General features: G+C 50.3%; 1 protein-coding gene across 1 annotated transcript in view; it reads right to left on the bottom strand.

Annotated features, from left to right (window-relative positions):
* The window catches only part of LOC140390270 (complement C4-B-like), a 143,879-nt gene that overhangs the window by 22,283 nt on the left and 105,393 nt on the right, over window positions 1-16,203 (bottom strand). Inside the window, exons 29-33 of the mRNA XM_072475292.1 lie at window positions 15,102-15,316; window positions 13,884-14,042; window positions 12,960-13,019; window positions 10,527-10,620; window positions 6,905-7,061 (exon numbers count right to left, since the gene is read on the bottom strand). Of these exons, the coding sequence (XP_072331393.1) occupies window positions 6,905-7,061; window positions 10,527-10,620; window positions 12,960-13,019; window positions 13,884-14,042; window positions 15,102-15,316 (685 nt within the window). The remainder of the gene's footprint in view (window positions 1-6,904; window positions 7,062-10,526; window positions 10,621-12,959; window positions 13,020-13,883; window positions 14,043-15,101; window positions 15,317-16,203) is intronic.

Genomic DNA, 16,203 nt, shown 5'->3' with positions numbered 1-16,203 from the left:
CATAACGCCATCTAACTTTCAGACACTAAAGGGCTAACCTACACATCTTTGGTCTGTGGGAGGAATCTGGAGCCTTCGGAGAAAGCTCCCGCAGACACGGGGAGAACCTACAAACTTCACATAGGCAGTCACCCAAGACTGGAATGGAACCTGTGCCACCGTGCCTTCATACTCTTTCCCTGGTTAACCTCCTGCCCTTAATATACTTATAAAGTACCTCAGGATTCTCGTTTCTTTTCCCCGCGAGTGTTTTTCATGCCACCTCTTTGCTCTCCAGATTTCATTAAGTACCCCATATCTGCACTTTCTATTCTGCTCCAAGGCATCCACCGTTTGCAACCCCCTGTATTTCACACTAGCCTCTCCTTCATTTCTGATCCAGTCCTGTATTTCCCTTGACATCCAGGGTTCTCTGGAATTTTTGGTCCCAGCCTTTACCTTTACAGGAAAATGATGGCTTTGTATTTCCTTTTTGAGTGACTCCCTCTGCTCTGATGTGCACTTTCATAAAAGTAGCTGCTCCGAGTCCACTTTTGCAGATCCTGTCTTATCCTTTTAAAATCGGTCTGCCCTCAATTCCAAAGCTTTATTTCCGGTACAACTTTGTCCTTTTCCACAATTACCTTAAATCTTACTGCGTTGTCGTCACTATTGCCAAAATACTCCCCACCTACACTTTGACCACCTATCCCGCTTCATTACTTAAAATTAGGTCAGGTGCCTCTTGTAGGAATTTCTCTGTGCTCGCTCAGAAAGCTCTCCGGATGCACTTTAAGAATTCTGCCCCCTCTGAGCCTGAGGGGAGTGGATAAGAAACAAATTTTCCCATTAAAATCGGGGTCAATAACCGGGGGTTATTGAGGTAAGAGGTAGAAGACTAAGGGGGTGTTGTCGAGTAACCTTCTCACCCAGAGGGTGGTAGGATTCTAGAACTTACTGCCTGAAAGGGTGGCTGAGTCAAAAACTCTTGTAAGATTTATGAAGTATTTCAATATTTACTTGTGTTGCCAAGGCCTCTGGGGACATGGATCAAGCATTGAAAATGGGATGCGTGTAGTCAGCTATTTCTTGCCTGGCCTGGACACAATGGGCTGAATTAGCTCCTTCCGTGCTGTAAACGTCTATGAATCTATGGATCTGTGCCGTACTTAGCCAAGCATAATCATGAACCAATCCAAGAGTTGGATGGACGCCCTCTTAGGATCTGCGGGAGTGACTAAGAGTTGACGATGGGGCAGGATTCCTGGACTTCAATGACAGCAAAGCAGGCGTGGCACTTGAACAGATTCAGCGACCGTTGCAGGGTTAGCAGTGGCGCAATGTGGAACACAATTGATTTCAATGAGAAATGGTACGGGATTAATTGTATTCACAATTGACACTCAAGAGGCTGACAGGCTGCAGCTGCATATACACACTGCACTCCCTACACACACAATCCCAGCCAACATGATGGCATCAAGGAGAGTGGCCCCTAGATTCACGGGCGCTGAGCTTGAGATGCTGCTGGACGCCATGGAGGATAGCGGGGTGACCCTGTTCCATGGCCCTGGAAGGAGGCTGCCAGCTGCCACCAATCACCGTGGCTGGGCACAGATGACAGAGACCATCAATGCCATGAGCAACAGCATTCGTACCAGCTAGCAATGGCGGAAGAAATTGCACAGCATCCTCACGAATGTAATGGTGAGTAGACAGCATCTTGCCCGTGGCACCAACCTCCGTCCCACATACCCATAACCCATCCCCCACCACCTGGAGGGTGGTCGAACCCTCACCCTGCACCATGTGCCGCCACCCATACCGGATGCCATGGCCACGTACCCTGGTCACTGAAGCCACCAGCTACCCAGCCCCTAGACTGCAAGGGTTGGACTGTCTAACACTGTACGTTTCCTGTTTACTCACACCACGCAGGAGAAGGCAGTGCAGAACTGCCGGGAGCGGGGGAAGACCGGCGGAGCACCGTCGGACCCGCAGCCCCTCACCACAGAAGAACAGAGGGCCCTGGATGTTGTCAGCAGGCCCGAGGAGAGGGCAGTCACCAGGGCGGAGATCGACCTTAGGCGAGGAAGTGAGATCCCACTGACTGGCGATTCCCCATGAGACGTCTGTCACCTCCCCTCCCACACCACTCTCACCCTCACACTAACCTCACACCATCCTCACACCCACACCACCCCCTCACCCACACCACCCCTCCATCCCTCCTCTAAACACACCCATCACCCCATTCCCCAGCTTGTGGCCTAATCATGCATCCTGTCCTGTGCTTTGCAGCACCTGCTGTTGATGGGATGGGTGCTTCTGCTGTTCCTCACCTCCAGCCACAGACAGACCAGAGCCCGGATGCCGAGCAGCGAGGAGGATGATACCGACATGGAGGGGAGCCATAAAGCCGAGACACAGGACACCCCAGACCTCGGGTCCGACGATGACAATGACTTCCCATCACAACTGTCTCCAACACCCTCCACCATCACAGAGACAGACCTCGGTTGGTTACTTTAGTTAAGGGCCTCCTTGGACACTATTTGGTGCTCACACAGAAATGATTTGGGACATCAGGTGGAGGTAGGAGCATCCGAGGGAGCGGATGGTCGGAGGGCGGGCCAACCCCAGGACTAGCTGCCATTCAGGTAGGTTTTGTACTTCTGGAATGGACATTCTCATCGATCATGGAGATCATAGAATTTCATAGAATTTACAATGCAGAAGGAGGCCATTCGGCCCATCGAGTCTGCACCGGCTCTTTGAAAGAGCATCCTACTCAAGCCCACACCTCCACCCTATCCCCATAACCCAGTAACCCCACCCAACACGAAGGGCAATTTTGGACACTAAGGGCAATTTAGCATGGCCAATCCACCTGACCTGCACACCTTTGGACTGTGGGAGGAAACCGGAGCACCCGGAGGAAACCCACGCACATACGGGGAGAACATGCAGACTCCGCACAGACAGTGACCCAAGCCAGGAATCAAACCTGGGACCCTGGAGCTGTGAAGCAATTGCAGTCGTAGAGCCAGGGGCTACATGAGGGGTTGCCAGCAGACATCCAGCACCTGCAGACACAGTTGGAGGAGTCCAACCACGTGCAGGAGCAGCAGATGGTGCCGGCCATGTCTGCCACTGGGGCCAACACTGCAGGGGGCGTCTGTGGTGTAGGCCTTGGGGCGAGTGTTTGTGCTGTTGATCAGCATATGCAATGCATGGGAAAACCTGTGCAGGTGGTAGCTGAGGCCCAGGACAGGGCTGCTCTCTCACAGGCAGCCATGTGCCAGAGCTATGTGGATGTTGTAGCGGCACTCCTGAGCATGGCCCAGTCACAGCAGGCCACGAAACAGAGCATTGGCGGCATTGCCCATGCGCTAGTCGACTGGCACAGACACCGACGGACATGGCCCAGCCCAGAGGGAGATGGTGCAGTCACTGGCTGATTTGACACAGACCTAGAAGGTGGTGGCACAGTCACGGCATGACGTTGTGCAGTCCCAGACGAGGGTGGCCCACTTCCGGTGCTCCATGGCTGCAAGAATACAGACCCTGGGCGAGTTCGCAATGGGTTCCAGGACTGGCAGCGCGAAGTGGCAGAGTAGCCTCAGCTCTGCGCACACCCTCGTTCCATGGATTAGCCCGAGGGACAGCAGGCACCCCGAGGGAGGAGGAGATGATGGGGCTTGCACCCGTGGCTACCAATGGGGAAGTACCAGAACACCGCAGCACCTCTAACTCCTCCTCCATTCCCTCGTGCGTCTGGTCGTCAGCTGGCAGAACAGGGTGGCACCATGCCACCTGGGTCACCCAAGCATCATCCGGGCATATCCATGCTCAGTTGCCCCAGAAGACGCCCAGCAAAGTGACTAGATCATGTACCATCTGGGGATCCACCTAGACGTAGCTTTAGGACACGTAAGGCCAGAAAAGTAGAGACCAGTTAAGTTGGCACAAGTGCAGCGCACACTTTAGTGTTAGGGATATAGACGTATCTGTAGACATGTTTTCACATTGAACACATGTGCACAATGTTACACCCTGCCACGGTGCAATGTCAGAAGGGTGGACTGGTCTGGGCTTGCCATAGAGGGGGCACAGGTGTGGGGGGGGGGGGGGAGGGAATTGGCAGATGTTGTGGGTGGGCTTGGCTCAAGAACCACCGTTCAGCCAGTGCTCACCGCTCTGATGTCCCACCTCTGTCCCCCCACCCCCCCCCCCCCCCCACTATCCCCACCTTTGCCACCCCATGGATTCGATGGGACCATGTGGTGGAATGGCCAACTTGCATGTAGGGATCACCCAGGTTGACAGTGGAAAGTGTTACCATGGTCAGGAGTCAGAAGTTGACAAATGACACGGAGCACCAGTGCTCATCACAGAGGGGTTGCCATGTTCGTCCATTCCATGGGGCAGATCCGCAGTTAATGCCGACCCAGTGCCCACACTCCATAGTGCAGCATGTATCACAGAGGGGGTTGCAGGAGGGGCATAAGGGGGGGGGGTGGCCAGGGGATGGTGTGGGGGTGGGAAGTAGTGTCCGTGCCAATGGCCAGTCTCCCACCTAGTCGGTGAACCTCGAGGTGATCAGGTCACCCCATGCACATTGCCCTGGTGCACACATTGTGCGGCCTCCCATGCCTGCCTCAGCTCCATGTCCTGCCCACTGATGCTCTCCCCCATCTTCCTCATTGGATGAGGCCTGGCGTTCCTCCTCCTCCTCCAGCACATCGCCCCTCTGCTCCCAGCAGCCCACCACAATGTGGTCAACCCTCCCAGTGCCATCCTGGTGAGTACTTCCAGAGCCGCCTTGGCACCTGCACCGTATCTTCAGGAGGCCGAAGTACTGCTTGATCATGCTCCTGGTCATGACATGGGCATCTTTGTAGCAGGTCACCGCTTCAGTCTGTGACCTCCGGATAGGCGTAATCAACTACAACCATAGCGGATCATTCTGTCGCCCAGGAGCCAACCACCCAGATCGGTGTGCTCATCAAAGAGGCTAGAAATCGTCGAGTGTGTCAGGAGGCATTTTGTACACTGCCTGGGTATCGGGCGCAGATGTGCATGATGCATATCTGATGGTCACACACCACCTACACGTTCATTGAGTGGAACCCCTTTCGGTTTGTGTAGAGTGGTCTGTCATCAGTAGATGGTCGTAGGGCATCATGCATCCCATCAATAACCCCCCGGACTGGGGGCATTTTAGTTATGATGGGATCCCCACTGCACGGACATCCTGGTGGGCTCGGTCCACATTGACATGAATGTATTGTGCTGAGTGGGAATGTGGGGCCTCCAGCACTCTGCAGATACTCCTGTGCACCGAGCTCTGTGAGATCCATGACAGGTCCCGAATGGCAACCAAAAAGGAGCCCATGGCATAGAAGTACAGGGTGACTGTCCACTTGACGCCCACTGGGCGTGGTTGGCCTCCCCATTTGCCCTGTGATCTGTCAGATATTCTGCACAGTCCCCATGCTCAGCCTGAGTATTCACCGGCATGCACAGCCTCGCAGAGCATCGAACGACAGACGCTGAGGGTACACAGGAGGCCACATGTGGTGCCTTCTTTGAACCTCCTCCTCCTCGGCCTGATGGACGGCCGGGTCATCTTCCTCAGTGGCTGCCTGCTTTTTCTCTGGGGCATGCTCCGCCGCTGCAGCCTCCTCCACATCGAGAAACCCCAGCTTGTACAACTGCAGTGCATCCCCCGGAGCTGCAGTGACTAGTAGGAAGGCCACTGTTGCTGGTTGTATTGCAAAATACATTGTCTGCAGGGGGTGAAAGGCCGATATGTTAGCATGGGCTAGAAAATGGCCGTAGCTGGCACTGTGAACTCTGTCTCCACATGTCCCCCCTCTCACCCATCCCCACATCCCTGGACCCATTGGTGCCGGCACCATGGGGGCTTGTGGCCCTGTCGCCCAACTTTGCTGCCAGGGCCGTCACTGGCTGACATTGGCCATGCCAGTGATATGCTCCATGTCCCCATCTGGTGCCTTTCTGTAGGGGTTACTGTGAGCTTTGCCCTCAAGCGGGCCATGTGATGCCCCACCGGCAGGTGGCAGCCAGTAGGGGGTATGGAGGATGATGGGGTGCGGGGGTGGAGCGTGGAGGCTGGCGTTTGGTGGATGCTGGGGTGGGAGAGTGGGGTTGAAGTGTGGGGTTGGGTGGGAGAGTGAGTGTTGGAGTGTGTGGGTGGGAACACCCATTCGGCAGTGTGACGATGCAGAACCAGGGGCAAGGTGGGTGGTCAGTGGGGTGCACAGCAAGATGGCTTCCTTGCAGGCTGCAGCCATGGCAGTCCATGCCTGAGCATGCCCCACTCTCTTGGGGGGGGTCACCCCTCACCCCTGCCTCATGCCCCCATTTGCAACCACCCCCCCCAGCCAGCCCGCAGCCAGCGTCGCGCCTCTCCGTGTCCTACTTCCTTACTCTCCAGTATCAGCCAAAGCGCCTGTTTCCAGATTTTTGAAAGCACAAGTGAACCTTGCTCTCGGGAATCCATCCCAGTGGAGGCGGACACCCCTGTGAATATGGTGCCACGCTCGCTAATGATATGCAAATGGCGTTTACTGTATGTGCGGAGTGGAGCGCATTGAAGTCATTGTCGCCGGAGAACTGCGATTTGGCCTGAAACCAGCACCCGCCTCAATTTTGGCGGCATAACCGATTCTCCACCCGCTGTTGTGTTGGAAATGCCTCCACGTTGTATCTTTGGGGAAGTGCAACATCCCACCTGACAACAACCAGTGGAATTTCACGTTATTCTATGCAAGTGCGGACTCAGGACATTGTCAGTTTCACTCGATGCTAATGGGCGTTGAATGGTTGGCCGATCAACAGCAACGCGCGGGAACCGGGCTTGCACGGATTTCATGCGGAAGACGTTATTGGCACTCACCACGCGCACACTTCGTAGTAAAGAGTCTCGACATCATCCTCCATTGGGGCATCCCTCCTTCTCCGGGATCGCAAATCGAACCAGCCAATCGCACCCACTGGCTGGTCCGCCGCTAAGGGCACGTCATAGTCTTCATAGGCGGGGTGATCAGTGCCATCTGCAAGAACAGGGAAATCTCATTGTTATTCAAATCCTTTCAATGTGCGTTCAGCAGTAGCCAGCTGTAGTTTCATAGATTTCATAGAATTTACAGTGCAGAAGGTGGCCATTCGGCCCATCGAGTCTGCACCGGCTCTTGGAAATAGCACCCTACCCAAGGTCCACACCTCCACCCTACCCCCATAACCCAGTAACTCCACCCAACACTAAGGGCAATTTCGGATACTAAGGGCAATTTATCATGGCCGATCCACCTAACCTGCACATCTTTGGACTGTGGGAGGAAACCGGAGCGCCCGCAGGAAACCCACGCACACACGGGGAGGATGTGCAGACTCCGCACAGACAGTGACCCAAGCCGGAATCGAACCTGGGACCCTGGAGCTGTGAAGCAATTGTGCTAGCCACAATGCTGCCGTGCTTACGCTGTTCAACGGAAAAAAATAATAAAGGCGGAACCTGTCCTGTCGGCGGGATCTTTTGGTCCAGCTGGTGGCAGACCCCCTCTGCGGGATTTTCCGCCGACTGAGATGCAGAAGCCGGGAAATTCCATTGACAGCGGTGGGAGCAGAATAGGGCGGGGTGTTTCCGCCGCAGCGGAAAATCCTGCCCATCAGTTTACGTTATCAAGTTATTGTCCCCTGTCTGGTAGGGGGGGCGAGCAAGCAGGCAGCGTATGCACACAGCTCGAGCTGCGGATACGGCCCAGAGAATTGCAGGGTCCATGACCGCGCATGCGCACGGCGATGGCCTGCAGTGGTCGTGCCATACAACATGGCGCCGGCCGCGCCATGGACCCGGACGGCCAAATAGTGACCCACTTTGGCCAGGCTCGCCACCCCCAGAACACCCCCCACCCACCAGTGCCGCACAACCCCCGCCGAAGCACCCCCCCTCTGCCTACGGGTCGGATCCTCGCCGATTGTGACCACGCCGAGTTCCCGAAAATAAATACCACCCGCGACCAGGGGTATGTCGTTTTGAAGGGGGCGGAGCTATGGAAAAGCCGTGCCGCCCCCCCGATTTCGGCGACAACATGGATTCTCAGGCCGATCGACGAACGCGATTTCAGCGGCGGAGACCAGAGAATCCCGCCCGAAGGTCTATTATGGAAAGCCACACTAGAAATGGCATGATGTTGAAAAATGTGAAATCAAAGATACCTTAATATTTAAATGGCCAAATCCCTGGAGGCATTAGAGCAAGTTAGTCAAGGTAGTCAAAAACGTGCATTGTTCACTTGATTTTAGAAATGAAGGCATATAATGTGTAAAACGAAGATATCATAGGCTTCGGCAGGAGTACTGTGGAGAATTCTGGGCATGCCACGTCAGCAACGGCGCAATGGCCCTGGAAAGGGTTACAGAGGAGGTTTCGCAAGATGTTGCAGGAAAGGTTCTGGACAGAGCAGATCAGGAGAAACTGATCCCGCTCGTGAAATGATCGAAAATGAGTGGGCACAGATTTAAAGTCATTTGCAAGTGGAGCAAAAGCGACAGGAGGGCGGGAAAAAAAACGTTTAGTGGTTAAAGTCTTGGAACTGACATTCAAGGGAGCATGGGTGAAGGACGGTTGGATGGAGGCATTCGTACGGCAGTCAGCCTGTGAATTCATAGAATCATAGAATCTCTACAGTGCGGAAGGAGGACATTGAGTCTGCACCAACCCTCCGAAGGAGCACCCCACCCAGGCCCTATTCCGTCTAACATTTGGACATTAAGGGGCAATTTAACTTGGCCAATCCACCAAAACTACACATCCTTGGACTGTGGGAGGAAACTAGAGCACGCGGAGGAGACTGACAGGGAAAAATGCAATCTGCAAACAGACAGTCACTCGAGGTTGGAATCGAACCCAGGACCCTGCACTGTGAGGCAGCAGTGGTAACCACTGTGCCACCGTGCACCCTAATTTGAAGGGGATTTGAAGGGGGCGGTTGGGCAGGGTTGCGGAGAAAAGATGGGAGAACGGCGCTAAGTGAAATACTCATTTGGATTGGATTGGATTTGTTTATTGTCACGTGTACCGAGGTGCGAGCAGCTCAACAGATCATTAAGTACATGAGAAGAAAAGGGAATAAAAGAAAATACATAATAGGGAAACACAACATATACAATGTAACTACATAAGCACTGGCATCGGATGAAGCATACAGGGTGTAGTGTTAATGAAGTCAGTCCATAAGAAGGTCATTTAGGAGCCTGGTGACAGTGGGGAAGAAGCTGTTTTTGAGTCTGTTCGTGCGTGTTCTCAGCCTTCTGTATCTCCTGCCCCATGGAAGAAGTTGGAAGAGTGAGTAAGCCGGGTGGGAGGGATCTTTGATTATACTGCCCGCTTTCCCCAGGCAACGGGAGGTGTAGATGGAGTCAATGGGAGGCAGGTTTGTGTGATGGACTGGGCGGTGTTCACGACTCTCTGAAGTTTCTTGCGGTCCTGGGCCGAGCAGTTGCCATACCAGACTGTGATGCAGCCTGATAGGGTGCTTTCTATGGTGCACCTGTAAAAGCTGGTAAGAGTCAATGTGGACATGCCGAATTTCCTTAGTTTCCTGAGGAAGTATAGGCGCTGTTGTGCTTTCTTGGTGGTAGCGTCAACGTGGGTGGACCAGGACAGATTTCTGGAGATGTGCACCCCTAGGAATTTGAAACTGCTAACCATCTCCACCTCGGCCCCGTTGATGCTGACAGGGGTGTGTACAGTACTTTGCTTCCTGAAGTCAATTACCAGCTCTTTAGTTTTGCTGGCATTGAGGGAGAGATTGTTGTCGCTACACCACTCCACTAGGTTCTCTAACTCCCTCCTGTATTCGGACTCATCGTTATTCGATCCAGCCCACTATGGTCGTATCGTCAGCAAACTTGTAGATGGAATTGGAACCAAGTTTTGCCATGCAGTCGTGTGCGTACAGGGAGTAGAGTAGGGGGCTAAGTACGCAGCCTTGTGGGGCGCCGGTGTTGAGGACTATTGTGGAGGGGGTGGAGTTGTTCTGTCCTGACATGATGGGCCGAATGGTTTCCAAACCAGACCTCTGCGATTCTGGTAAGACATTAAGACGCCAGCCGCTGAGGTATAAAAATGTTGATGGTGTTTGCTGGAGCATATACTGAGAAACCATTCATTCGGGTGAGTGTGTCAACAACAGAAGATGTTAGGTTTTACATTTTGGTAAAAAAGCTCTCAGTGATTTATTGGAATCTAAACACCCTTCCTCTGAAAGGATAACCGAAGTTAGCGCAGTGAATAACTTTAAAAGCCCTTTGAGGAATGGAGAATTTACAGAGTTATAGATAACTTTGGGTCTATTTCGGCCTGATCATGCACAGAATCAGTATAGACAGAATGGGCCGAATTACTACATGGTATCCGTATCCATGGAATCAGTGGAATCCCTTTGGTGCAGTTAACTTGTTACATTTCCATGATTCTATGATTCAGTGAAGCTGCGGTGTCTAACAATACTCACACGAATATTCCACCTTGCCTTTAACTGTAACTTCAAGTCTGAAATAATCACACGTGCCCTTAGGTTCCTCCAGAAGGTGGTACGATTTCAGGAACTGCAATTTTTATGGGAAAAACGTATCCTGGTTAAAACGGAGCCAGAAGATGAGGCGTTGTAAAAGGGTTCTGGACAACAGTAATGTTTGTTGATGCTTTTTTTTTTTGACAAACGAGGAGAGTTCCGAATGCATTAAGAAACAAATTCAATGGGTACTTGGAGACTTTGGGACCGCAATATAGTGGTCAACAGGCTGTTTTAGAAGATATGTAGAATTGCTGAGAATATTAGGAAGGCGGGGAATCTCCCCGCAGTGTTTGTCATGTCCCCCAAGGCATTATGATCCGATCCCGCAACCTATCACAGGGCTAGCAATACATGCCCAATGCTAGCAAAACTCGTGGGATGTGCCTGGACATAGAAGGAATAAAATGGTCGATATTTTACAGCCCGGAGAGATTGAAATCTCTAAATGGCGATTTGTTATATGATCATTCGAGCCTCTGACATAGGCGTAGTAGTAGGTTATTCGATCCCTCGAGATCTGCCTTTTGATATGACCATGGCTGATATATTTGTGTTTCAAGTTCCACAACCCCATCTACCTAGATAACCGTATACCCCTCTTGTCTAACAATAATCAATTCACTTCCGCCTTCAAACGTTCAGTGACCTCACCTCGACCACCTTCTGATGTAGCGGTCCAAAGTCGCACAATCCTCTGAGAGACAACAGTTCTCTTAATCTCTGTCCTCCAAGAGCGACCCCGAATTTTGAAACAATCCACCCACAAGAGGAACCACCCATTTCATGCCCAACTTGTCAAGACCTTTCAGGATCTTAATTACCTACGATCCATAAGAGTCTCCACCATAATCATCTCATCCTATATGTATACGCCTCCATTCCTTTCTCCCTCGTGTGCTTATTTAGCGTTCACTTGAACGTTTCTTTAAAATCTCACCAACTCCCTGTGGTAGCGAGTTCCACTTATGGCCACACTCCGGGCAATGAGTATTCTCCTGAATCGCCTTTCAGACTAATTGCTGAATATATTATCGTTTTTCCCGCAGCTTGAGAGTTGTAACATCTTCTCCGTGGCTTTCATGATATTAAAGCCTTCCATCAGGTCACTCCCCTCAGCCATTCATTTTCTAAAGGGCAGGGTCCCAGCCTATGCAATCTTCCTCGACAATGTATAATCTCTCCGTTCTGGCACCCTTTTTGGAATAGATTTTGCTGCACTTACTCCAGTGCCTCCACATCTTTCTAATATGGACACCAAGATTGTGCTCAGTGCCCCACGTGTGGTCTAATTAACGTTTTGTGTAAGGGTGTGTGTGTGGGAAGGGGAAGGGTATGGTTGAGGGGACGACGACGAGGGATTGCGATTGAGAATCACAGGGTGGGGGACAGGGCGCAGTTTGGATTAAAGCGGCAGTTTCATACAGCGCATTCGGACAATCAAGTTGTCCTGGAGTGATCAAAATCTGGAATAGATTAGCAACAGCAAATATATACACGCATAAAAGTATATATATATACACACGTCTACAAATATCTATACATTGGTTATAGACACATTATAATATACATACACACAAACATATATATATATTATATACTCTTTGCATTGCACGTTTATGACAAATTATGTCTCATTGATATTTAGCAACAGGTTTTGTATATTAACTTACAGCGCAACAATAGTGGTTTGGGGGGAGGGGGGGCGATGTTGGTGCAGTGGTGAAGTCACTGGGCCAGTAACACAAAGGGCCCGCCACATACTGCAGGCCGATATGTTCAAATCCCACCATAGGAATTTGTGGATTTTAAATGAAATTAAGAAATCCGGAATGTGAAGATAGCCTCAGCAATGGTGACCAGTGAACTATCACCAATCCTTGTTTTTAAAAAAGCCACCTGCTTCACTAATATCTCTTTAGGGAAGGAAATCTACCGTCATTACCTGGTCTGGCCCATCTGTGTCCCAGACCCATAGCAATGTGTTTGCCCCTTCACTACCTCGCTCTAAAGTGGCCTAGGAAGTCAGCCATTTCAAGACAATTAATGATGAGTATCAAACAACGACCCTGCCAGCGAAGTGCACATTCCACGAAAGGACAGGGAAAAACGATTCACTCAGTTGAATAAATTTTTGATTGACAACTGAGTTAAGGTTTTTTTTTGGGGGGGGGGGGGGTGTTGCGGGGAGCGGGTTGGGAAGTGGAAAACGGAGGAAAGAAGAGTTAATGCCATATCAGAGCAGCCATGATCTTATTGATTGTGGGGAGGGGGGTTGGAGGCAGGGTCAAAGGGCCGAATGTCCTACTTCTGCTCTCATTTCCACTGTCCATCTGTTCTTATTTACTTACTTAACCAAAAGTATTTACTCACAGTCAGTGTTCCATTCCCGCTGCCCGACAGCTCGATGTTAATGCTTTCTCCCAGCGGAAACTAAAACGAAATAGGAATAAGCTCAGTGTTATCGGCCAGAATTCTCTTTATCGTTCACATGTCAGGTCTTTCAATGTTGTTCTCCGAAGAGTTATTGCTTGAGATTCATGAACTGGCCTCACTACCGTCCTATTACCACCGACGATCCAACCATCCGATTTTTTTCAGCATTCCTTGGGCCTCAGTTTTGACCTGCGCCGAATGACGCTAGCATAAAGAGCCATGGGCGCTAAATTGGAGACGGGCAGGGTGGCAAAACGGGCCACATCACATCCGTTGTATATTCCCGCCCAATATTCAGCCCCATTCACTTCAATCGCACTGGATTTCAAGCGTGTCTTATAACGATGGGCACGAATGGGAATTCGGTCTGCTTTGACTGTCCATCCACTTCTATTTTAACCTCGTGGATTCAAGGACCTTCCGTGTGTCGGGCCCCTAGCTATCCCATGTGCGAACTTCCAGGTAAGAAAACCCCACTCTTTTCCCCACACATTCCCCCCCTGGATTTGCGATTGATAAGATAATCCCTCACGCAATGCATCTCTCAAGCCGACAATTGTGCCTGCAAGTTGTGGACAAGTTTTGGAACGCATACTTAATTCACTGTTATAGGTATATTCCCAGGATGATTACATTCTGCAGATAAATGTATATTCCCATTATCAAAGGTGAGATATTCTCTCACAATGGACGGGGTTTTTCGGCTCTTCCCGCCAAAGACACAAAACGTCGCTGACTTCGGCGGGACCGGAAGATCTCAACGGCGACCAATGGGAAGCCGACTCACTCGCCGGAAACACGCGACACAGTGTCCGGTAAATCCCGCCCATATATAGAACTGTCTTTCCATTCAATTCTTACTCTTAACTCGTCCTGTATTAAAGCCTTGCTCCCCTTTAGGTTAAGTTTCTCCTTGCCACTTCGACTCGGGCTGCTGAATACAAACTGAATATCGATTTCCTCAGGCTGAAAGGTTGCAATGCTGTATTCCGACAGAGCTTCCAAGGCAACAACCGTATCCTTATGAACAACAAAAAAAGAGGGAACACTTTGAAATATACTCGTTCGTCATTGCATGGATGAAGGAAGCCGTTGACTGAATGATATGGCAGCTCTGGTTTATACCATGAGCAAAATTATTTTTCATTACATGTGGCTGCCCAACTCACCTGGGACTCTTTTGATACGGGGCTCCCATTCAGACAAACTACTGCCAAGAATTTCCGTTAGGTCAAATCCCCTAGCGCTGGATTATCTGGTTCCCAAGCCGCGTATTTCTCGGCGGCGCGTGTTTCGCTGGCGGTGGGTTTCTCTCTCCTGCCGCTTGACATTCCACCCCCACGCCGCCGGGAAACCCACACACGGGGCTGCGCTGCCGGCGGGAAAAGTGAATCGCAACAGCCTGAGATGTGAGCGCACCTACAACTCAGGGCCTGCAGCAGTTCCTGAAGGGAGCTCGCCAGCATATCCTCAAGGCCAATTAGGGACGGACAATAAATGCTGGCCGAGCCAGCGCGAGATCCACATCCCGTAAATAATTTAAATGAAATCTAAGTGCCGTCAGTAATATTAATGGACGCAGAATGAGGGGCTGTTAGTAGAATGTTATTCAGAAATAATTTTAATTTAATTCTCTTGGCGGGATAGAATAGTATGTCAGGAAACTAGTAGGCTAGTGGTAATGGCATTGGAGTAGCAATCCAGAGGCCCAGACACTTGTTGTGGGGACACGAATTCGTAATCCATGGGACTAATAGATTGTCATCAGAAAAAGTACTTGTTTTCGTTAATTCTCCTTTAGGGAAGGAAATCTGCCATTCTACCTGGTCTCGCGTTTGACTCCAGATCCACAATAATTGGTCGACCTTAACTGTCCACTCAAATGGCGAGCAAGCCACTCAGCTCAAGGGAAATTATCGATGGCCAGGGATGCCCAGGTCCCATTAATGAATTTAAAGAAATAACTTGACGGATATTGCGAACAGAGAGTTTCAATGAGAAACCGCGCATCTAAACCTCGTGCATATTTCCACTCAACGTCAACAAATGCAATCAGCTAAATAATTGATGGAAATGTACCTGGGTTGAGCAGAATCCTCCACCATAGTTCCTTTGCTCAGTTAACCATTTGACAATGGGATTCGCATAATAGAGGTTCTTCCTGATCACAGCCTGAAGCAACGCGTATGAAGTAGTCTCCACTGTTATCGCTGATGCTTCAGGTACTTTCTTTGATTGGCTTTCGTGACTGCGCAATACTGTGCTATCAGCTTTCCAATGGCGGACATCGTTTTCTATAATAGTGAACGCGATAGACAGGAGGTATAAGTAATGTGGTAAATGTAGGAATTTCTGTGTATTGTGTTATATGCATTTGGTTCAGTGCGGGTTGGAAGCCTGGGTTGGTGTGTGGGGAGCCTGCAGTAGTGTTTCGAAAAATGCTGGTTAGAAAGGCAATTGTGTTTTTGGGATTCAGTGGTGCAATTGAAGATTCGTAAACGTTTGGGCGACTGGATCTTTGTTTGGATTAAGCCGGTTCTCTGTTGAGTAGTTATTTATCTGTGTTTCAGCTTGATAAGGTGATGTAATTAATGGGAGGAGTTAGAGTTTCGAGCATTTTAACAGAAAAGCAGAGATTGATCAGTTTATCCTGAAAGTCGAAACGAGAAGACAGTTTCTGAAAACCTCAGCGAGAGATCCTTCCTTGTTCTGACAAGATTCTGATCCATCTCTTAAAGCAGCCTCAAAGAACATCTCTTAAGCACCTATACCTGGGCCTGCCAATTGTATTTTAAGGTGGATTGAGGAATGAGATGGTTTTATTGTTTGAGGTGGAATAAAGATAGCAGTTAAGGGTATTGTGTCACTGTATTGATTAGCAATGTTTTGATTATAAGTTATTTTTCTTGGATGATGTTAAATATAGGCTGGTTTAGCTCACTGGGCTAGACAGCTGGTTTGTGATTCAGAACAAGGCCAGCAGTGCGGATTCAATTCCCGTACCAGCTTACCCGAACAGGCGCAGAAATGTGGCGACTAGGGGCTTTTCACAGTAACTTCACACTTGTGACAATAAATAAAAGGTTAAATATATTTTTAAACTGTGTTAGTAACAAAGATTGTTTTAATATACCATATGCCCATTTTGTGCGAAATAACTCCTGGAGGGAGGTATTCTTTC

This window comes from Scyliorhinus torazame, chromosome 14 (genome assembly GCF_047496885.1).
Source record: "Scyliorhinus torazame isolate Kashiwa2021f chromosome 14, sScyTor2.1, whole genome shotgun sequence".
Classification (NCBI taxonomy): domain Eukaryota; kingdom Metazoa; phylum Chordata; class Chondrichthyes; order Carcharhiniformes; family Scyliorhinidae; genus Scyliorhinus; species Scyliorhinus torazame.
The sequence above is the reverse complement of the archived record's forward strand: the minus strand, read 5'-3'. Positions and strand labels throughout refer to the sequence as shown.